At 31.5% G+C, this 22,603-nt stretch overlaps 8 protein-coding genes across 8 annotated transcripts, besides 5 other annotated features; 3 read left to right on the plus strand and 5 right to left on the minus strand.

Annotated features, from left to right (window-relative positions):
• Positions 1-245: 245 nt before the first annotated feature.
• Positions 246-282: a mobile genetic element.
• Positions 246-282: a terminal%2Cinverted (terminal inverted repeat of Banshee-A3 transposon ID:TVAGG3_0323070).
• Positions 283-640: 358 nt separating this feature from the next.
• TVAGG3_0323080 (uncharacterized protein) lies at positions 641-2,144 on the plus strand (the record flags this gene model as incomplete). The annotated part of the gene is made up of 1 exon (XM_001581711.2): positions 654-2,144. The coding sequence occupies one exon, from the start codon at positions 654-656 to the stop codon at positions 2,142-2,144; it is 1,491 nt and encodes a 496-aa protein (XP_001581761.1).
• A 139-nt stretch (positions 2,145-2,283) lies between these two features.
• Positions 2,284-3,709, minus strand: TVAGG3_0323090 (spectrin binding; the record flags this gene model as incomplete). Its single annotated transcript, XM_001581710.1, has 1 exon — positions 2,498-3,709. The coding sequence occupies one exon, from the start codon at positions 3,707-3,709 to the stop codon at positions 2,498-2,500; it is 1,212 nt and encodes a 403-aa protein (XP_001581760.1).
• A 505-nt stretch (positions 3,710-4,214) lies between these two features.
• Positions 4,215-6,999, plus strand: TVAGG3_0323100 (uncharacterized protein; the record flags this gene model as incomplete). The annotated part of the gene is made up of 1 exon (XM_001581709.1): positions 4,215-6,995. One exon carries the CDS (start codon positions 4,215-4,217, stop codon positions 6,993-6,995), a length of 2,781 nt encoding a protein of 926 aa, XP_001581759.1.
• Positions 7,000-9,840: 2,841 nt separating this feature from the next.
• Positions 9,841-10,395, minus strand: TVAGG3_0323110 (spectrin binding; the record flags this gene model as incomplete). The annotated part of the gene is made up of 1 exon (XM_001581708.1): positions 9,841-10,395. The coding sequence occupies one exon, from the start codon at positions 10,393-10,395 to the stop codon at positions 9,841-9,843; it is 555 nt and encodes a 184-aa protein (XP_001581758.1).
• Positions 10,396-11,362: 967 nt separating this feature from the next.
• On the minus strand, positions 11,363-12,066 carry TVAGG3_0323120 (uncharacterized protein; the record flags this gene model as incomplete). Its single annotated transcript, XM_001581707.1, has 1 exon — positions 11,363-11,755. One exon carries the CDS (start codon positions 11,753-11,755, stop codon positions 11,363-11,365), a length of 393 nt encoding a protein of 130 aa, XP_001581757.1.
• Positions 12,067-13,770: 1,704 nt separating this feature from the next.
• TVAGG3_0323130 (uncharacterized protein) lies at positions 13,771-16,483 on the minus strand (the record flags this gene model as incomplete). Its single annotated transcript, XM_001581706.1, has 1 exon — positions 14,134-16,098. The coding sequence occupies one exon, from the start codon at positions 16,096-16,098 to the stop codon at positions 14,134-14,136; it is 1,965 nt and encodes a 654-aa protein (XP_001581756.1).
• A 445-nt stretch (positions 16,484-16,928) lies between these two features.
• Positions 16,929-19,586, plus strand: TVAGG3_0323140 (phosphoribulokinase family protein-related protein family; the record flags this gene model as incomplete). The annotated part of the gene is made up of 1 exon (XM_001581705.1): positions 16,937-19,543. The coding sequence occupies one exon, from the start codon at positions 16,937-16,939 to the stop codon at positions 19,541-19,543; it is 2,607 nt and encodes an 868-aa protein (XP_001581755.1).
• Positions 19,587-19,911: 325 nt separating this feature from the next.
• On the minus strand, positions 19,912-20,729 carry TVAGG3_0323150 (3-oxo-5-alpha-steroid 4-dehydrogenase protein; the record flags this gene model as incomplete). Its single annotated transcript, XM_001581704.2, has 1 exon — positions 19,950-20,729. One exon carries the CDS (start codon positions 20,727-20,729, stop codon positions 19,950-19,952), a length of 780 nt encoding a protein of 259 aa, XP_001581754.1.
• A 246-nt stretch (positions 20,730-20,975) lies between these two features.
• Positions 20,976-21,628: a mobile genetic element.
• A 152-nt stretch (positions 21,629-21,780) lies between these two features.
• Positions 21,781-21,818: a mobile genetic element.
• Positions 21,781-21,818: a terminal%2Cinverted (terminal inverted repeat of Banshee-A3 transposon ID:TVAGG3_0323170).
• Positions 21,819-22,603: the final 785 nt, after the last annotated feature.

The following is a 22,603-nucleotide window of genomic DNA, read 5'->3' on the forward strand; positions in this document are numbered from 1 at the left end:
AAATTTTGAGGTTTATCCTTCGCTTTTAAGATCATTGAATTTGATTTTTATATAAAATAGTTATATATTAGAAAATAATATGAGTTTATGTGATATTATTTTTCAGAAGATTTCATTCTATATGCCTATGAAAAGTACTCTCAAAACTAACTTTTTCCAAATTATAATTAAATCTAGAATATTTTATTATGCTTAGTATTATTTCATTTTTCTCATTCAATTTAGAATTTACAAATGTCAAAAAATTGAGAGCTGTCACTTTTGATGAATTTCTGTTTATTACAATGCTTGAAATATTAAAAAATGCACACGTGATTTTCAAAATGAAATCACTGCTGTATAAAAAGAACATTGAATAGAAAATATTGTGTGTATCTGATAATTATTTAATAAATTTCTGAGAAAGAAATGTTTAATATTAATGGATATTATGTACATATTTTTAAAAAATCATATTCTCTTCAATATTTTTTGAATACCATTTAAATACGTTGAGCAATTCAATTTTATTTTCCAATTGAGAGTCCATTAAATTTGCCAATAATACGAAATCAATCCTAGGATTAATTTAAAGGAATGGTATATAAAACCGTTGCATTTCTGGATCCAAACCGCCTCATTTCGTTAACACTTTTTCAAAAATCAAAAGGAAAATGTCGTATTACTCTTCTTACACACCTTCTTGCGACCACTATGTTACAAGAGGCTTTTTCGAGAAGGAATATGTATGCGTCTCAGATGCAACATGGGCATTCGTAGGTCCTGTTCCATATGGTTTCATACTTCTTTTCGTTGTTCCATGGGTAATTAATATAATACTTTGGCTCATTGCATATTGCAAGAATCGCAAAGTTCATGTCCCATTCTGGTATTTAATAATAAGCATGCTTCAAAACGTTTTGCTTGCACTAATTGTATGGGGTGTATTGCATATTGCATTAGAAGGTATGGGCCCATATTTCGCCGCAATAGGTTTTGGAGTCATTGGTTTAATTGCCTCAAATGTCATGCCATTATTGTTGAGTAGTACAGTTCCAATTGATGGAAAAACCAAAGGACTCTTTTTAGTCAGAGTACTTTTATTCAAAGAATTTTGCAAATGCTGCTGCGCTCTCAGATTAAAAATGATGCCAAAGCATTGCATAATGAAAGAAGAGAAAGTTTCAAAGCTTCGTGATAGAATTGCTGGCAACCCACCCATTCTAATGATCCGTATAAAGAACGGTTTTGCCAATCACAGAGTCGGCTTTTGCCTTAATGAACCTCTTAAATATGGATCCTGGGAGGGTAATGATGACCTTAATCTAGACATAGATGGCGGAATCACAATTGTTAAAGTTAAAACAGAATTAGAAGTTTCTGAAGAAGTCCATAACTATTTCAATCTGGCAAAGCATGAATACTTCAAGAAATTGCGTGCTCTCAATACTACAATGGCTATGATGAGTCGTAGAGGTAACACCACCGCAGTTTGGTTAGGCGATCCAGAAGTTGAACTTGCAGCAGAGATCTACAAGGTGCCAAATCACTTCTCAGCCTGCGGCAAAAGCGCATACGTCAAGTTCATGAACTCTGGCTTTGGAAAATTCCTTTACGGATTGTTTATGATTTTCGGATATTCAATTTTCTTTGATAATCTCTTCATCATATTGGCCAAGTACAAGAAGATCACTGTTAAAAGGAAAGTTTCTCACGACGGATCCTTAAGAATCCCAGCTTACAAACCAAATACACAATTTTCACAGGAAGAGTACACATCTGAATCATTAAACTACGGTATGATGGCTAACCAGAATGCAGCCTACTTACAAATGTACAGTGCTGAAATGCAAAGGAATCAGTACAACAATCAATACTCATTTGCACCTTCACCTTATGGCTCAGATTTCCAGCTTGCATACGGCGCTCCACCACAACAGGGAGCTTATCCTCCCCCACAAGGATATCCGAATTATCAGATGCCACCTCAACAGGGAGGATATCCACCACAACAAGGAGGATACCCACCACAAGGAAATTACCCACCACCTCAAGGATATCCACCTCAACAGGGAGGATATCCACCACCACAACAAAATTATGCAGCTCCTCCTCCACCACCTCCTCGTCAGCAAAAGTCAGAAACTAAGAATGAGAACGAGTAAGTTTAAGTTGAAAATTTTTGTAAAAACTTAAATTTTTTTTTACGTTTAATAGATTTTAGAATTTTTGATAATATCTTCTACTAAGTATAACTATATATGCTTATATGGTGAATAAATTTGTAAAACATCAGAAATCAAATTGTAAAATCAAACTAATTTATAAGTAAACAAACAAAATACTATACATTACACATATATTTCCATTTCAAGGTGATTTACTGATTGAAACTAGGATAGAATGGTAATTTTAAAAATAAAATTTGGCAAATTATACCAAAACAGTATAAATTAATAAGGATTCATACTGTATTTCGTCAAATTGTTAGTTTGTTATAATAACTAATGCTAACTTCTTAGCGGAATAAAATTCTTCCAGAAACATTAAAAGCTTGAAGGAATAAGAAGTCGTAATCTGTCGTACTTCGCCCAGTTTGTGTTAATTTAAATTTGATAAACTTCTCTCTGGTTTTGATGTTAAATGTTCTTGAAAGTCCTTGTTTAAATGGATCATTTGTATGTTCATCTAGGATAACAACCTTCCCATCTTCTGTTGTTCCTTCTAGTCTCCACGACTGTAATAAATCATAATCATAGTGCATTCTTGAAATAATTGAGTAACTTGTTGGGACAACACTGATGTTATGAAGATCGCATTGAACCCATGAATTAGGTATATCTTTTGTATAAAATTCTTTTTCATCATCTTCTGTCAAAGAAATGTTATTAATGTAAATTGTTTTTTCTTGAAGACTTGATGATGTGAAAGTACAATTATCATTAGTTAGAATGTTCTCACTGATTTTTGAATATGATCTTAAGAAAAACTTTTTGGAAAAAGACCATAAAATATCAGCATAATTTGATTCTTTCATTTCGGTATAAAATTCGTCAACAAAATTACAGAACAGTGAAATGGATTTCTTTGTACAGTACTCTGGGAAAATAAAAGAAAGTAATTTGAAATTATCTAATTTTCTTCTAGAAAGATTAATAATCAATTCCAAAAACTCATCTTCACTGTCTGCTGTTAACTGAGGATGGGATAGAAGACGCTCGATTACATCTATATCTTGTGAAGCTAAAAATGAAAACATTTTGTTTTTATCAAATTGAGAAAAGTGTAATGCAATAAATTCCATCACTTTAGATCCATTATCAACATATTTGTTGATGTTGAAATAGTAGAATGCATTTTCAATTGTTAATTCTTTTGATTTTAATTTTTGTGAGTAAGGTGTTAGTAATTCATCAATCCCAAGCTGTTTTCCTGCATTGTAGAGATCTAATGATATGAAATCATCATCAACAAACGAAAAATATCCTTTTGTCAGTAAATTTCGAATTAACTCATACGTTTTATTGGATCTAATTTCACAAGAAAATGAAAAAGAGCGTGTTGTCATATCAGTTTGATAAATTGAGTAAACTTTGGAACTTAAGGATAATAAATGAGGCATCTGAACTTGAAATTGGTGACCATTTATGTCCAATGTACAAATGTCATCGCTATGGTATGATGCAGACCGAACGAAATGGTCATAATACACTTTAATCTCTTCACTCATTAAATGTTTTTTTATATCAATATTTTTAACCAACTTAAATATGTTCTGTATAGAGAATTAATTAGATATTGGTAAGAATAAAATTTTGTAGTTCAAAAAAAATTTCTATGCTGTGAAATTTTCTGTAGTGTCAAAACACATAAACAAAAGTGCACGTTTTGAATTAATTTTTTATGGCCATTGTTTTGTAGTTTTGGTATTTCGCAAATGCAATACATTTTAATCCTATTTATGAAAAAATATGGCCATGTTTCGACATTTCACCTTATGAAATGTTATTTATCGAAATTACATATTCCAAAATAAAGAGTATAAACATATTAATCGAAAAATCGGGATGATATAAAAATTTTCCATAAATAGGTCAATAGAAAATTAATTACATGCCTTGTTTCGTCTATTATTCTAATAAGCATCTAGAAAATAATGTATATATCATTATTTTCCTCTTTATGTGGCCTTAATAAGAGGTCAATCATGGAAAAAAACTTATTTTTATAATAATATGACTCTTGGAGAACTACCTGAAGCAGTTCGTGACTTCAGGTATTTAGTTACAGAAATAGTTAATGGCACGGACAATGAAATCAAATGCAAAGCTAGACTAAAATACTCTATTATGCGAGAATCACCAAATTCGATTGAAACAAGTTTATATGTATGTGAAAATATAGCAGATGAAACTTTAAAATTTTACGCTTTAGAGATTATTCACTATCATATTCGATTGAATCATGAAATTCCAGATATTGCTAATTTTATTTTGACTTCACTCTACGGAAATAACCCACGTTTCCTGGCTGCAAGCAGAATAGCTGCAATAAATTGTCTTTCTAGCATGATGTTACATGATTTCTCCTTATTACAGAAAATACCTTTCGATCATCCTGATGCTATTATTTTTTTCGAGAAAATACCAAAGGTATTCTCTGGTATATACATTACTTCGCAGTATTATCATGCTGAAGCTGAAAAAATCAGAATGGATTTCCTTACGCAATATTTTTCAATTCAAGTCCCGGATATTTATGCGATTCATCACTTACTATCTCTTCGTGAGTTCTTTTTGCCATATGATGAACCTCCTGAAGAAATCATAAATTCATTTATCGAATTATCAATGCGAATAACCGAATTCCCGGACATTGCTCTTGCCTTTAAAGTACTTGAAGATTTTACACTCTGCATTCCGCAGTCATTTGATGCAGGATTTGAAAATCCAACAGATTTTACTCGGGCAGTCCTTTTATTCTCAGTGAAGTTTGCGCACTACTTGCTTATCAACCAAGAACTACATGAAAAACTACCTGATTTTTGGAATATGGTCGTTGTTTTGCCAAGTCCTCTTTTATTTGACCAAGGATTCCCAGAAATCCAGAATCTTCTTAAGATGTTCTTCAAATCTATCCCGTTGATGGTCGAAAAAGGCAACTCTTTCCAAGAAATTCTCATCAGATTCTGTGAAAGATTAAATGATTCGTATATGAAAGAAACTGCACCAGAACTTGCTGCCAAAATGGCAAGAAAAGTTGTTAAAATACTATTACGATATGGAGTTATGATAATGCAGTGCCATATTCCCGCAATTTTGGAATATCCACAATATAATTTACCGAAAGAACTGTTTTATGGGATAATTGAAGAAGGAATTTTTGAACGATTCCAAGTTATGCCTGCATCAATATTCAAAACCATTACTTCCCTACCATTAGCAGAAATTCCTCAAGAAATCATTGATTATTGCTTTGGAATCCTCCAAAATGGGAATTTCTACCAAGATTATGCATCTCTCGCCTTCCATTTCCTCTCAAAAATGGCTCAAACAACGAAAAACCCTGCATTTGAGCAAGTTTTTGTTTCAAAGATGCCTCTAATCAATCAGATTCTATCCGAAGTTGCCGAAGCGTTCCCTTCTGATACGTTTTGCACAGTAATGACGATTTTTATGATGGTTCATTCACAGAAAACGTTTGAAAACTTCAATTTCTGGCTAAATATTGCAGATACGATACTTTCTGATGCAAGTTCACTTCCTCCAGCTTGTTTCGCCCATATTTTCAGCTTTGAATGTTATTATATTACTTTTCTCACAGAAAACCATACAGAAGAGCTATCCCAAATTGAGCACGATCGATGCCAAGCCCTACTTACGTACTTACAACAGATAGATGACTTAGGATATTTCAGTGAAATGGTAAATTCGTTCTTTGGTTCACAATACATCAATGAAATCAGTATGGAAGTCAGAAACATCATAGTCATGTACATTTCCAGCATTTTGACTTCGTCATTTGGTGATTTTACTGATATATTAAAACCAGAAGACACAGATAACCATTGTTTCATACTTTCGATACTCACGCACTTAGTCAAATACTTGGCTTTCGAGGAATCCATCAAAATTGTCCAGTGTATCGATAAAATGCTCTCGGTTTTCACTACAAGTTATTCATTCAAATTTTTGATAACTTTGGCTTTTTCAGATACACCTGTCACTTTTGACAATTCAAAGATGGTAGAAATTTCGAATTTTCTGATTGAAAATGAGTCATGCTTAGCATATTTTAAACAAAATAGCGAATTTTTCGCTATTATGAGATATTTCAAGCAATTGGAGAATTTTTCGAGCTATTCGTCAGTAGAAGAGTGGCTGCTAGCATCAGGGCTGGAAGGAGAAGAGATTTCTAATATGGCTTCTCTATTCCATCAACTGTATAAAGTTATTATCATATTTAGATTGATAAGGATCACAGAATACCTCCAAAACTTGGATGTCGCAAGCTGCGATATATCTTTGTTGAACGAAATCAGCGATTTCTGTACAAAATCTTCAAAATTTATTTCATTTCGTTTTAATTGGATGCCAACAAGGTTTGTTGTCCAATTATTCAGCAACTACAATGAAGAGGAACTCAAGTTCTCCTTCTTTGTTGCTCAAATGCTTGTTTACACCAGAGTATTTGACTTTGATTACCTCGAAGAGTTTGTTTCAGCGGTCATCAGGTCCCTATTTACATTCTTCCCAGTTGACCAGTTCTACCAGATATGGATGATCTTCTTCTATTTGTATCAACACGATCAATCTGGTTCACAGCTTTTCTTTTTCATTGAAAAAGCTCTACAAGAAAAATCCGCAAGTAACGAAGCACTCTGTTACTTCCACATGGCCATGGAATCTATGCAGAACTCTTCTTCTTTCAGAGAATTCATGGAATTTTTGGAGTCATCGCCAAATTTATCACTTGCGTGTGATAAGTTCTACTTATGGAGACAACTCCGAGCATAATTACACTATTATTATATTTATTTGTCTTGTTTATTTTTTGTTATTTATTTATATATAAAGATTTATGATCTGTTTTAGTATACAAATACTAGCTACTTTTGTTTTAGTACAATTAAAATATACATTTTTCCATTAATTTGATAATTTGATAATTATCTTTCATACATACAAAACGTCAGTTGGATTGCATTAGTTCAATATTGTATATACATGAAATTAATATAATTGCAATGAGATGATACTATAATAACTGAATAATAATTTGTTATCAAATTTCTTTAAAGTTGATGAAGCTGAGAATAATAGGTGAAGAACACTTACTAGCTTATTGCGTTACATATTATTTTAAAAATCTATCATTTTATGATTTTGATAAGAATCGAATGTTTGCTATGGAGATATTTTAACTAAACTGTGAATACTTTTTTGATTGGATTCTTGATCGACATGGATTTGGAGACGATTCATGAAGAGAATATGCGTAATTTCATTTATTGAATTTGATATATTTTGTCAAGATACACAGTTAACTGTTCTTGTTTCAAATTTACTGTGTACTCACTAGTATCTGATGACCTCTCAAAATGGGGAAAACAAGCGCAAAGAAACACAGAAATTAAAACACTAATCAAGAAGTTTGAGAGTGTTATAGAAAAAAAGAATAAGAATCCAAGAATAAAGCAAAAATAATGATTTGTTAAAATCAGAACGACTAGATAAAATTTTAAGAGTGCACTTATGCATGTATGGCATGGCCTTCAATTCTGTTGTTTAAGATTAGTTTTCAATATGCTTCATATTAGATGATGGTTAGTGTACAAATACTAACGTCGATGGATGAAAATGTAAATTTAAAAGATATATATCACGAATTAAAATACTTATCATAAAATTCTTTCGAAATCTTATTTCTATCTATTTTTTTGTTTAATAAATTCAATGCATGTGAGAGGGGAACGAACTCCAGTATATATAAGTGCATTTGGATCGGCGCCGTTATCGAGCAAGAACTCAATGAGCTCAATTGGGGGATCATACAAAGATGTAAGTAACGTAAGTTGACCACCCAAAATTGTATTTTTACCTGGAAGATGGAAATTTATTTTCAAGCCATGATTGAGGAGTATTTTAAAAACTTCTATTTTTTCTTTACTTTCGCTTTCAATTAAATAATATGGACCCATTCGACCTTGTTCATCGACTCTATTTACATCAATTCCCTTTGAACACAATATTTTTGCAATTTCAGGACTCCCTGACATACAAATCCAGTGCACAGCAGCTAGGGTTGTACAAACTGGCACAATTTTGCGGGCCGCGTGCCAGCTCCTGGCACGCGGCCAAAATCAAAAAAGTGGCCAAAAATCGGGCCTCGTGGCGTGGAAAGGATGTCGCCCTTCGGGCTCCACCCTTTCCACGCCACTCGGCCTATGACCACAATTATATAATATGCTCATTATTATTTTTTCTTTTTCTCTTTTCTTTCTTCTTTTTCACTTTTCCCTTCCTTTTTTTCTAGTTTTGGAAAGGAAAAAGTAAAAAATTTAATAATTAATTTTATTACTATGAAAATATACTTTTTAGCTTATATTGTAAGCTGTGAGAGTTTTAAGTGATGGAAGATATAAATCAAATTTGAAATTCAACAAATCTTGTTATGATTAAGTTGAATATTGTACTCTAATTAAGAGTTTTCAGTTATGAACTCAGGTATTATATAATAAAAGTATAACTCAAGATAATAAAGAGGTTTTTAAAATGTAGATCTGAAAATCAAACTACCATGTTTGATATGATTAAGTTGAATAATGTTATTTTATTAAATGGTTCAAATCTGTGAAATCGGCAATTACAAATTAAAGGCGTAGTTCAAAAAATTAAAGAGATTTTAAAAATTTAATATCAGAATTAAACTAAAAAAAGGATTTAGTTATTTCAGTAATTATCATAAAAGGTTAAAAAGATAGGGTAAGTAATGAGACTTGAGTGAGATGTGAGATATCATATGTAAATAATTAGATATCTGATGAGTAAGGTCGGAGAGTTAAGATCTGGTTAGTAAGGTAGTAATGAGAGTTAAGATCTGGTTAGTAAGGTAGTAATGAGAGTTAAGATCTGATGAGTAAGGTCGGAGAGTTAAGATCTGGTTAGTAAGGTCGGAGAGTTAAGATCTGGTTAGTAAGGTAGTAATGAGAGATCTGCGGGCAGTAATGATACATCTATGAGTACATAACTAAAACCTGAGTTCTATGAGCGAAATCTGAGAGCTAAAAGCTGAGATATCTAAGGTAAGTAATGAGAGAAGAGAATTTGAAATTTTACAAAATACGTTTACTCATACAAATTAATTCGCATTCTTTTATAACGAATCTCAATGCCAATTAATACATAAAACAGATTTTAGCAATCAATTGTAAGATTTAGAAAGATTTTATTTATAATCTCAGCCAAATTAACAAATATTTTATTGATTTCGTAAAAAATAGCAATAAAACATAAAAATATGACATTCTATTTTTCCAAAAAAAAATTCAAAAATCATTTTTTAACATGAAATTTATATTTTTTAATATTATTTTTTAAATTTTGAATTTTTTTTGGAATTTTCAACCATGTCAAAAGTCGGGATCTACAAATGTATTCTCTTTGACATAGGATAAAAACATCCTTTCTTATAATTTCATTGTAAAATAAAATTTTCTTAAATTTATTGAATCCAAACTCAACTTTGCAACATTTTATTATCATAAAAACTAAGAAACATCAGGTAAACTTCAATTTGGAGAGCTTAAAATCATATCTAAATTGAAAAATAAGGGGAAAAAAATTGTAAAAAAAAATCTCATTAGATGGGGCAAAAAGTGACTTTTTTAATGTGTTTTTTAAAAAAATCGTGCCAGCTGGCCAAAAAAGGTGTGCCAGCAGGCGTGCCAGTTTGTACAACCCTAACAGCAGCAGGTGCCTTGATATCTGGTGGAATATCAACATCTTCAGTAACTTCTGCCAATATTTTGACTGCTTCAACATTACGAATGGCACATGCCAAAGATATTGGTGTTCTGTGATCTTCTGTCATATATGATGGATTAAACTTTGCATCAAGAAGTAAACGAAGTGCAGAGTTACTCGCACATCTAAAAGCATCTATAACCAATCTTGAATCTTTTTCTAGAATTGATTCACAATATTTCTTGAGAAGAATTTCAAAAGTTGGCACATTTTTCATTGCAGCTCTTAAAGCATCTTTGATCTTAAACTTACATATGTCTGAATATTTTTCAAAGCTATAACCATATTTAAAAAGAATGTCCAATATATTCGGATTCTTTGATAAAGCTACAAATTTGATTATTGGATTACTTTCTTTAGGATTTGAGTATTCTTCAAAAAACAATTTCATTTCAAGACCATCTTGCCCAAAATTGGCTTGATAATAGCGAAGGATGTATTCAACAACATCAGCAGAGCCAGTCTAAACGGCAAATAGAAAAGGAGTGAAAGATGAACTACTTTCAATATCAATTGGAATATTACATTGAATGTGTAAATATTCGAAACATTTGAGTGAATTACGGCAAGCAGCGACATGAAGCATTGTTAGATAATCTTTATCTAATGTATAGAAACCTAAATCCAATTGGTATATAGGCTTTAATAAGTATCTGATATTATCAATATTAACTAATTTTCAAAGTTCTTCAACATCATCTCTTGAAATAAGAGATAAATTGTCCATCTTCAAAATTTACGCCGGCTTTTTTTTTAGTCGTCATTAAATTTAGTAGTAGATTCTAGTGTGAATTATAAGCTAAATAATGGATTTTCCCGAATCCATTATAAATTAAGAATTTCTTATCAAACTTAATTCAAGCATATCACGTTTCTCTTTGTCTGAAAGATTTAAATAAAGTTTTGTGATCTACTCTATGAATATATAAATATTTAAAGATTCTTTAGTCCAAAATATCAATAATCTTACGTAAATGAGTTTTATTCAATTAAAATTGAGATAAATTGATTAATGTTCGATTTCAAAGATTATTTCGTAAATATATGGCATACTTTTAGTATAAATGAATTAATTTAGAGAATACATTTAGATATTAGAGAATTTTCGAAATAATTTTTGAAAGTAAAGCACATATTAAGAATTTGTTGGGAATAAGATCAATGTGATACTTGTCAAGATTGGAACTGAGTTCTGGTTCATATATGAAGAATTAGTAAAATTAAAATTCATATCTCTGAACTTATTCTTAAACTTTATGAAAGAATATAATCAAAAAGTATGTCATTCAAGCTTAATATCAGAATTATCACAGAAACTAAGTTAAATAGCCGAAGATTAAAAATAAAAATAAAATAGTTTATACATAAGGATTTTCTAGGCGATCAGGTGAAACCTCGTTGTCTTTTTGTTGTTGTTCTTGTTGTCTCTGGTCTTGTTGCTGTTCCGGTGGGGGAGCATAAGGAGCAATTGGAGGAGGAGGCTGGTAAATGAATCTTTGTTCTTGGTTAATTGGCATTTGAGGTGGTGGTTGGTAAATATAATTTTGATTATCGATATAATTAATCTGATTTGTAGGTTGTGTCTGACCAGTAATGTCAGCATGAATATTAGGTGTTTCAGGATTCATTTTATTACCTGTGTTTTGATCGATCAAATTCTGATTTAGTTCTGGATTATTACTCATTGTTTTGTAACGCTTTTGGAAGTCAGATTCATCAGCATCGCAAGGAATACATAAATTGGCTAGCATATAACATTGGAAACATATTATAAAGGTAGCAAAGAAAAACATTATCATAAGCATAACCATTTGGAAGCAAATGCTGAATTTCTTGCAACAGCAAGCTGGACGAGCATCCGGACAATTCGAATATGCACAGCAGCAATCATTGTTTGTGCATGATCCATGTGTGCAAAATCCACAGCAATCTCCCCAACCACAGGGATATTGGTGTTGTGAATAAAATCTTCCGAACAATGGATAGTAACGCGAACAGCCACAATAACAACAAGCCCAGCTTAACGATTTTCTTTTTCCAAATTTTGAAGAGTTTTTAGTAATAATTATTCTTGATTTGGATTTGGATTTAGATTGAGAGTTGTTTGGATCTTTTGTTTCAAGAGTAAGATGGAATCGATGTTGGCTGGAAAATGAAAGTGAAAATGATTTTGATTCAAGAATATCTATGTGATCATTGAGTTCAGATGTGATGATTTCTGATTGATTTGTGATGTATGAAATGATTGAAGAATAATTGCGCTTACAAAGATGTTTGATTTTAAAATATTAATATTTGTGTTTTCAAAGTTAACGTAGTTAAATACTGTTTCCTTGCTTTGTGAATTACTTGTGATTGAAAATATGTCATCTGAATGTGTGGAAAAAACTGTTTTCATGTTTTGATATTTTGAGTTAAAACTAACTGCTGTTATATTTATTTTATTGTCATTTTTATTTTCTATATTGATGGTAAGTGATATAATTTTTTGGTTTTCGCCAATGTATATTGTTTCATTTTCAAAGTGAAGAATTTTATTTTTGTTATTTGAAGTTAAGTATGCGATACTTCCTTTATATAATGTACAATCAATCTTGATTGCTGTGTGAGTGTACAATTCAGGATTATAAGAAATTGAAAATTGTTTTGTGAAATTTTTGTGTTTTGGAGTGAACGAATGAGTAACTATATTCCCATGGGAGCAATTTAAAAATGTTTCTTCATCAAATCTACAATATATAAGCCCAATAAACAAAAACATTTTAATTCTTAATTTTGCCAAATTTGACATGTCAAAATCAAGATTCTTATCGTCTTTAATATTTATATATAAATATTTTTACTTTATTTAGAAAGCATTACTTGATAGAAAAGATGAACGTATGAAAATGGATCAAATACAGAATTTGTTTTCTGTTTCTTGTTTTTAATAAGTATTTCTTGTGTTAAACATATGAAGAAATTATTTTCGAAAGGGGTAGTAGTCATTTCTGACATATATATTGGACTTCCTCTTTGGAATGTTGTTGTTTTATCAGATATTGTTCGGAAGATATAAATATATGCGCGCATATTAGTACTAAAATATGCGCCTTGGCCAATTTGACAATTGTTCTGAATTATACAATCTTCAATATCAAGTCTCTGGCGATAACCACTTATATAAATTATTCCTCCATAAACACCTGTTTGAGAATTATTTATTATATTAGATCTCATTAATTCTGCACTTAAATCATTAAAGCTAACTGTAGCGTAAGATGTTGCATGACATGAGTCAATACAACAACAACTAACATTTACTAAATTTTTAACTAATTGGCAATAAACAGCTGATGCTTGGGAAGTTTGACACTTTGAAAAATTCACTGCATTAATATTTAATAGTCCACCATATTGAAACAATGAACCAATATAACTATTATTATAGGAGGAAATAGAACCCTCAGTAACTGTACTATTTACTGCACTACAAGCTATGAAAGTACTACCCGAGATATTAAATGAATAAAAATGATTACTAACAAAATAAGATTCTCCTCGAATATATATGGTGCCATTACCATTGAAGAACTTGTTTTGTTCTGACAATATGTAATAATCATTTTTTTATAAAAGTAAATTGCATAATTTGACAAATCTTTAAAAATTGATTGGTAAATAAATAATTTACTAACATCTGAAATGTTCGGATTGGTTTTAGTAATAGGTTTTGGGGTTGAAACATTAAAATATTGTCCCCATATCTGCTCATAATCTTGGCCCAAACTATTTCTTGACTTATAATATTTAAATCTATATTATTAACTGCAGAGATCAACTTACACAATCATTTTCATTAATTAAAGCTGTTAAACCGGATTCATTTGAATAAAAAAAATCAGTTAATGTTCCATAAAAATATCAAATTCTTTTTCACTTTTTCAAGTCACCAATCAAATTTTGTGATGTATTCAATATAGAATAAATAAAAATGAAAAGTTTTTAAAAATTGATAAATTTTGATGTATCTATACTATAAACAAAATTGAGAGAATGTCAAATGGGAGTTAGTGCAAAATTAATTTACTAGATAGCTCTATAATCTTTATTCTAAATAAATTCATTAATTAAAAAACAAATAGAAGTATTAATTGTTTGAAATTGCTGCTTGAAGGTATTTAAGAACAACATCTCTGGAAAAGTTCAGTCTTTCAAGCGCAGAATGAACTTTGTTTTCGTTTTTACCAACAATGAATGATGAAATTCCCCAGTTATCGAATCCAGCAACAATAAATGCACATCCCAAGTAAGTTAGATAATTATACTCATCATACTTTTTCCATTCTCGTGATTGAACATCTAACTGGGAAATACATTCACCAATATCAGTAGTCTTTTGCATTGATGAGCTGTTGATGATTCCTGCAATATCAACTTTCAATAAATGCGAGATTCGGATAGCTCTGCTCCATTGGTTAATGTCAATCGCTCTTCTTATTGCAGATGAACATTCATAATTAGTCAAACTATTGAATTTCTTTCGATTTCGATAAAATTCATGAAAATCATTTGGATTTGAATAGAGAAGAATCTCAATTTTCGCTTCATTAGATAGGATGCCAATATAATCTATCAAATTCATTCCACATCTGATGAATAATGTCTGATGTGATGGAGAAATTGAAGAAATAACTTTTTGAACTAAATTTTTTGTGAGAAAATCAAATATTTTGATTGCTGATATAATGTTACCTGATGACGTGATAGAAGAAAAGACTGTTCTTATGAATCTACTAAAATAAAATGTAGATTCAAAACATTCAATGAATTTCGCAGCTTTTTCTGGTTCTTTCATCAGGTTGATCAAAACAGGAACACAGTAGTTGATTTTGATGAATGGTTCTGTACCTTCTGGAGACACCAGAATCAAATCTCCATTTGATGCATTGATTGCACTATATTCTATCTTAGAAATACAACTGCTAAAGTGTAATTCAATGTTTGAAATCTTTTGTACAAATAAAATTGAAACATTTGGTTCTCGCCAGATCAATATAGCGTTTTCGGATACAGTTTTCATGGAAGGAACATGTACAACAATGTTGTTATCGAACTGGATGTAGATTTCGTCATTTGCACAAACTGCATTTTTAATAATTTTCCGAAATTTCATAAAAGATGCATAAAAGTCCAGTTTTTCGTTGGTATAATGCGTACATGTGGACTCTACTCTTCTTGGAACTTGTATTTGGTCGGTGAAATCAATAATTAAAAGAAGATTTTCGTGAAAACCTATTAATCTATGTTTTCCAGACGAAAACTGCGAAGGAACGAATAAAGTTGGAAATTTCATAACAAATTTACCTTCTTTGAATACATTGAATTCTAAATTTTTATCATCAACTGCAAAATAGTATCCGTTTAGGAATTCACCTGCAGCAAAGGTTGTATCAGAGATATTTGATGATTTGTAACACAAAAAGTTTCCTAAAGTGTAGTTTTTTGATGCATTTCTCAAAGGAAACATTTTCTGTACGGAATTTATATCAAAAACAGTATCCATTGTATTTACATCTGAGATCTTATCTGATTCTATACAATAATTGTCATGAATAAAGCAAAATGAGATTGATTTGATAGAATTATTGTAAATCATGTATAATTTTTTGGTAAAACTGGAATAAAATACTTGGTATGATTTAGATATCTCGTAAAATGTTCTTGAAACTGATAGATTAAGTTCAATAAAGTGGATAACAATCAAACCATCTTTATAAACAATGCAAACTTGATTATTTGTCAGCCAGAACATGTAAATAACTTCTCTTTGACGAGAGTATATTTTTTCTCTTAAAGCCATCGTTTGATCTTTAAAAGAATGCAACAAAATTGAACCATCTTTATAAGAAATCACACAATGCTTGTTATCTGGTGAACAAAGGATATGTTTATAGTTCTTAAAGTTCGTCTCTTGAAAAGAAATCGGATATTCTGCTATGGAAATAAATAATTTTTCATTATCATTTACGAAAAGATATCCCATTTGGTTCTCAACTAGTATGTTCTTGGTTGAAAATGGTAAATTGCAATCGAAACTTGATAATATTGTCATATTGTCGTTTAATATGTGAATTTTTTGATTAGGCATCAAAATAGCGAATCTTTCTCCGAGTAAAATGATTGCGAGTATCGGAATATGTATATTTAATGAGTATTTTTGTCGTTTTATAATATCGAAAAAATGAATTTGTTCTTTTATGAATGAAATACAGAATGAATTTTCATTTCTCCATACAGGAACTGCTTTATCATTGTATTCTTCTTCCTTTACATCTATATTTAGCTCATAATTATATATTGTTTTCACATTTGTTGAGGAAAAATCGAGAATCGAAACAGATTGCTTCTTTGCAATAAGGCAACGCGTTCCGAGTGGACTAATAAATGTCCGTCCCGCCTCAACAAAATGAGAATGACTATTTAAACGAAAAGGAAAAAGAATTGTTAAAAAATGAAAACTGTCTAGAATAAATTTTATTACATATAATGCATTAACATGCGATTTCCACGCTAGTTTTATTAATTATTTTGTTGTAATTTAATTTTTTCATAGTCGTAATTTCGTTTATTAACATTTCGTAATCTCATAAATATTGAGAAATATTGTGAATTTATACGGTAATATTTTTGGATATATCATAAAACAAGAAAGCAAGACTATAAATATAATAAATCGATTAACAAAGTCTTTGAGATGCAATTATTAGCTTCATATTCATTTAATTAATGGAAATCAAAATTTGAGATTTTAGTAATTAGCATTTTTGATATGATCTATATGAGACTTGAGTCTGTTTCAATGATTTTTGTATGGAATTGACAGTCATTTGCTTGATTGTAGCAGCAATTGTTGATAGTGATATAATGATGTCACTTTTATCTAAAAACGGATGTCACGAACTCCTGCAGCGCATTGGTACTCAGATAGCCTTGCAAACAGAGTTCCATATACTGATACAGTTCATTACGATCCATACGACACATCTATTGGATATGGTCACCAAGAAATCACTCATCTTTTGGATATTTTGAGTGATCCAATGTCACCAAAGGCAAACAAAATCAAATCACTCAGACTTTTGTGTAATATCATGGTTGGACGTCAAGATGAAGCAATACAGCACAAAGCATTCAACGTTCTTAAGCCATTTTTGAATCAGCCACCAAACAGTCTTCTTCTTCATTCATTGATCGCTCTTACAGTTCTCTGTGATACAAAGGAGCACTCGATGGTGTTAGTTCCTGAAATTCCTCGCATTGTTGAAATTGTTCATCCAGATGTCGAAGTTCCATTACGTTTAGAAGCTGCAAAGCTCTTACGCCGCATGTCTGAATTTGTCGGGCCCATTGATCAATTCAATGAAGGCAAGATTCCAAGCGCATTAGTCGAAGCAACAGCATTCAAAGATTCATCGCAAGAATTCCTACTCGAAATGTTTTATCTTCTTTCTCGCCTCACAAATATACAAAAAGTTCGTGTCCCAATCATCTCTTCCCAGCCACTTCTTGAAGTTATCGTCAAATCAGTTTCGAATCCATTCTTACGTGATGCTGCTGTCTTGTTGGCATGCAACATTGCCATGGATAAGAGCCACCATGGCAAGAGCGCCCTTCTTGAGGTAGGAATTCTCGATGCAGTCAGTGGATTGCTCGCAGCAAAGGAAGTAGCTGTCCGTATGTCAGCTCTTTCGTTGATTTCTTTACTCGCTGTTCCAAAGGATGGCAAAGAACTCCTTTCTACAATGCCAGACACAGCAGATCTTCTCCAGAAGATCAGCTCATCAGATCCGGACCTCTACTGTCGCCGTGCTGCTACAAAGTGCAGGATTTTCATCGCAGAAATACCTTTCGGCAAAGTTATCGTTGGAGATGTTGTTGATCCATCAATTCCTGTTCCAAAGCAGCCAGAATCATCATCAGCACGTTCTACATCATCAGAAAAGTCAAAGAAGTCTACAAATCAGCCAGAACAACTTCAATCCGACAAAAAAGACAAAGTTTCGAGAACACAATTACGTGCAGAGGCAGAAGCTCTCCTCTTTATCGCAGCAGCAACTTACAAGCGCCTTTTCGGCAGCCATATTGAGATCGTCCACTCACTTCATGATGGTATTTTCTGCATTGACGAGACAGGCAACGTAATAGCTGAAGACAAAATCAAACAGCTCGAAGATGAAATTCGCGCTACAATTCAGTCACCAAATCCAATTGAATTCCTCGATAAAAACGTCGTAGAATTAACAAAGTACTATCTCAATCTTGGCCTCATGGACAAGGTTGGCGTTCTCAAGACAATCGTAAATACAACAATTCCATGCATGAAACTTGGAGATTTCATCGATTACATTCTTGAGCCAATTGCCGATACAATACCCGCTGATAAACCATTCGAATTACATCCTTACCAAAATGGCTTCGTCCTTCGTACGCCAACTATCGGTAATTCCACAAAATTAATCGAATGGAGAAATCCAGATGCCCAGCATAACATGTTCTCCGAATATACAGAATGGGCCAAGGTCATTGGTGTCAAAAAGATCGCCGATCTTAACCACAAAATTTACACTCGCGATATCGAAGATCTTAAGTGGACTTGTGAAGGTCTTCATAAGAAGAAACTCGCCGAAATCGCACGTAAACTTGTCGAGAACTTCCCCAAGAAGAGAATCGTTACAATTGCTGGTCCTTCTTCCTCAAATAAGACAACATTCGCCAAACTCCTTCAGATTAACTTACGCGTTTTAGGCTACGAGTCTCTTGTTATTGAGATGGATGATTACGCTCAAAACAGAGAGGAAACTCCGTTTGGAGAAGACGGACTTCGAGATTATGAGGCCATTACCGCGTTCAATCTTAAAGTTTTCGGCGAGAGAGTTAAGAAGCTTCTCAACGGCGAAGAGATTCCACGCAGAAAGTTCGATTTCAAGACAGGATTTGGATCCGATATCGAAACTGAAAGGCAGAAGCTCGGCGATAAGACATTTGCCATTTTTGAAGGTATTCATGGATTGAATCCGGAGCTTTTGAACGTCATTGGCCAAGATTTAGTTACTCCAATTTACGTTGCTCCATTAACTCCACTTTCCATCGACGCAACGCACAGATTCCCAACAACAGACTTGAGGCTCATCAGGAGAATCATCAGAGACCACAAGTACAGAGGCACATCCGCCAGACAGACAATTAGAAGATGGACATCTGTCAGATTGGGCGAAGAAAGGAACATTTTCCCTTACCAGGCAAACGCTCAGATGTGCTTCAACTCGTCTCTCGTTTACGAGCTCCCGGTCCTCTCAGTGCACGGAAGGGCCTTGCTCTCCGAGGCGACAATTCCAGACGAGTCTGAGGACGCAAATGACGAAATTACAAAGATGATCACGAAGGAGGCAAAGAGAATCTTGACACTCCTCAACATGTTCTACCCGATAACAAGCGAGGAAGTTCCTCACATCTCTTGCATAAGAGAGTTCATCGGTGGTTCTGATCTTAAATATTAAATTGATTTTTTATATATATAAAAGATTTTTTGAAAACAAAAATAAAAAAAAATTTTAAACATATTTTCCTTTTAATAATCTCCAATTTTCGTTTCTTTATCTATGTCAATCAATAAAACCATTTTTGAACAGTTATCTCGATTGATGCTGATCGCTTGCTGAATTCTGAATAATAGAGGTATTATGAACACCATTTGTTCAATTTACTTGAAAGATACCGAAATTTGAATAATAATGTAATTAAAATATCTTTAATAACTGAAAAGATGCGTTTATCTATGCGATATTGCTCGTCTTCGATCCCACAGTTATTAAAGATCTGAATTCAAAATCCACAAGAAAAGTTCTTGGTTGAAAAAAAATATAATGGATTAGAGATTAAATAATTAAACATTTATTAACAATTTTAATAGATGAATGGGAAGACACGCTTCTTTTCAAGAACAGGCTTTCCAAATTCCTTGAGATAGCGGTCGTAAATCTTGTGTGCACGTGGAACAAGATTGGCAAATGTAAACCAAACGAAAACAAGGGCAGCAGGAGATAATGTCAAAATGAAATATCCAAACCATTCGATGATTTCACCAAGATAGTTTGCAGATGTTACAAATCTGTACATGCCCTTGTTTGGAAGGTAGTGCTTTGTATCACCTGGTTTGCGTAAGTTTCTGATAACGTGGTCAGAGTGGATGTTAATAAACATTCCTGTGAAGAAAATAATGGTTCCGATGATGAATTGTGGTGTGCAGAACCATTCATTTGTGTAGTATCCTTCTGGAGATGCATAAAATAGCCAGCAACCCTGGATGTAACCGTTGCAAACGTTAAATGTGGCTCCCATAAGCATGATAAGGATTGGCATGTATGATTTACCTTTAAGGAGGAATGGGAAGATGAATGATCTCTGGAAGTAGTGGATTTGGAAGATTATGAAGAATGCAAGGTAAATTAACTTGAATCTTCTTTCAGAAAAGTACCAAAGGATGCAAAGAACGAAGAAAACTGGGCATTCCATTAATATCCATGCAATTTTGTTTGGAATGGCTGGTCCCCATGATCTGCTAGCGAATTTTCCGTAACCTGCATTTATGAAGTATAAGGCAATGAACACGAATACGCCAATGATGGACATTGTTGCCATGAATATCTTCAGACCTGAGTAGTCGAGGATGTAGTTTTCGATCATCAACTGAGAAATGAACTAAGAATAGAAGAGATTTTCATATGAAGGTATTTGAATAGTTTACATTACTATAAAATTTTGGATTACCTCTCAAAAATTTGACTTAATGAATTTTTCTATCGGAATCTAAAATTGATGAAAAGTGAGTGGAAATTCTCATCAAATAATGGAAATCTAAAACTGTAAAATGAAATTTTAAAAATGTCGTATCTCCTCATTTAGATTTAACATATTGTAAAGATATTTAAGGGTGCGCCCGGGAGGATCATGTAAACTTCAGAATTTAGAACCTTAATTTTTAAGCAATTACTTGGTACCTAAATAGGTAGGAAAACTCTAAAAATATCAAAAAATACAACTTGGCTCTATAATAATCCTGTCATGGTGGCAGTTTGTATTCCCTAGTATTTTCCTCTTGAATCTCTTTTTCTGTCGAAATTAAATTCAAATCTCAGAAGTAGAAGTGAATAATCGACTTATTGCTGCTATTATACGAATAAACAAATCCATTATATTATTTTTATTTACATAATATCTGTTTGAAGTTCATAATTCTATAAATTTTTCTTCAAAAACATTACAATCTTGATAGTTTTGATACTGTTTAATAGGTTTTTGGCACCTTATTTAGTAATTACAACGTATCGAGTCGATCTGAACTTAATTTTCGGAAATTTAAAATATTTATCATAAGTAAAATCTGATTTGAAATTTATGTTTAATTACTATATTTTGCATAATCCTAAGTAGCTTTTGTAAAAATTCATCAAAAAAATTTTTAACGTGCTTTAATTTTTTATTTTTTAAAATAATACATATTATTATATAACTAGAATATTTACAAATTTTAGTGCTTTCAAAAATTTAATCCTCCTCCTCTCAAATAAACGTACATCTGGGTGGCCTGTTTTTTGCAAAAAATAAAATTTCATTTTTTTATGCTTAAAAAATCAGAATTTTTATTTGCTTCTGGGATATATGATGGCTATATCAGACGCCCATTCTTTTTGATACTCAACATTAAACATAAAACTTAGCACATAAATGTTTGGATTGTTGTAAACAGAAATTCATCAAAAGTGACACCTCAGAAAAGCTAAAATATTGAATTTTTGGAACTTTTGATAGAGCACGTTTTTAAATATTAATTAAAGTAAATGTATATTTTGTAAAGATTCTTTTTAATAAAAAAATAAAATTTTGAAGAAGAACACAAAATCTTCTGAAAAATAATATCACATAAACTCATATTATTTTCTAATATATAACTATTTTATATAAAAATCAAATTCAATGATCTTAAAAGCGAAGGATAAACCTCAAAATTTACGAATATAATGAGTGGGAATATAATGCTTATCTATCATAAAACCATATGAAATATCAATTTTTGCTTTACGCTTAATTTTTGACGACAATTAGCAAAAAATGTTAAATGTTAACACTCAGTCCATTTGAATATGAAAAATAAAATTGACTTTGATTAAATGTTTTTATTTATCATGCAATTCTTCTTGCGACCAAAGATTTGAATAAAATTTCAAAAAATAAGATAGCTTAAAAAATAATATACGGTAGTGTTTACTAATAGATGAATAGTATATAAATTCTATTAAAATGGATTTGATCCAAAAAAATATAAAACCAAAAATAATTGTTATAATTTAAATGAAGAAGTAATTTAAAACGATTTTATTAATGATCAAATTTATATATTTTTTTGGATCAAATCCATTTTAATAGAATTTATATACTATTCATCTATTAGTAAACACTACCGTATATTATTTTTTAAGCTATCTTATTTTTTGAAATTTTATTCAAATCTTTGGTCGCAAGAAGAATTGCATGATAAATAAAAACATTTAATCAAAGTC

This window comes from Trichomonas vaginalis, chromosome V (assembly GCF_026262505.1).
Source record: "Trichomonas vaginalis G3 chromosome V, whole genome shotgun sequence".
NCBI lineage: Eukaryota > Parabasalia > Trichomonadida > Trichomonadidae > Trichomonas > Trichomonas vaginalis.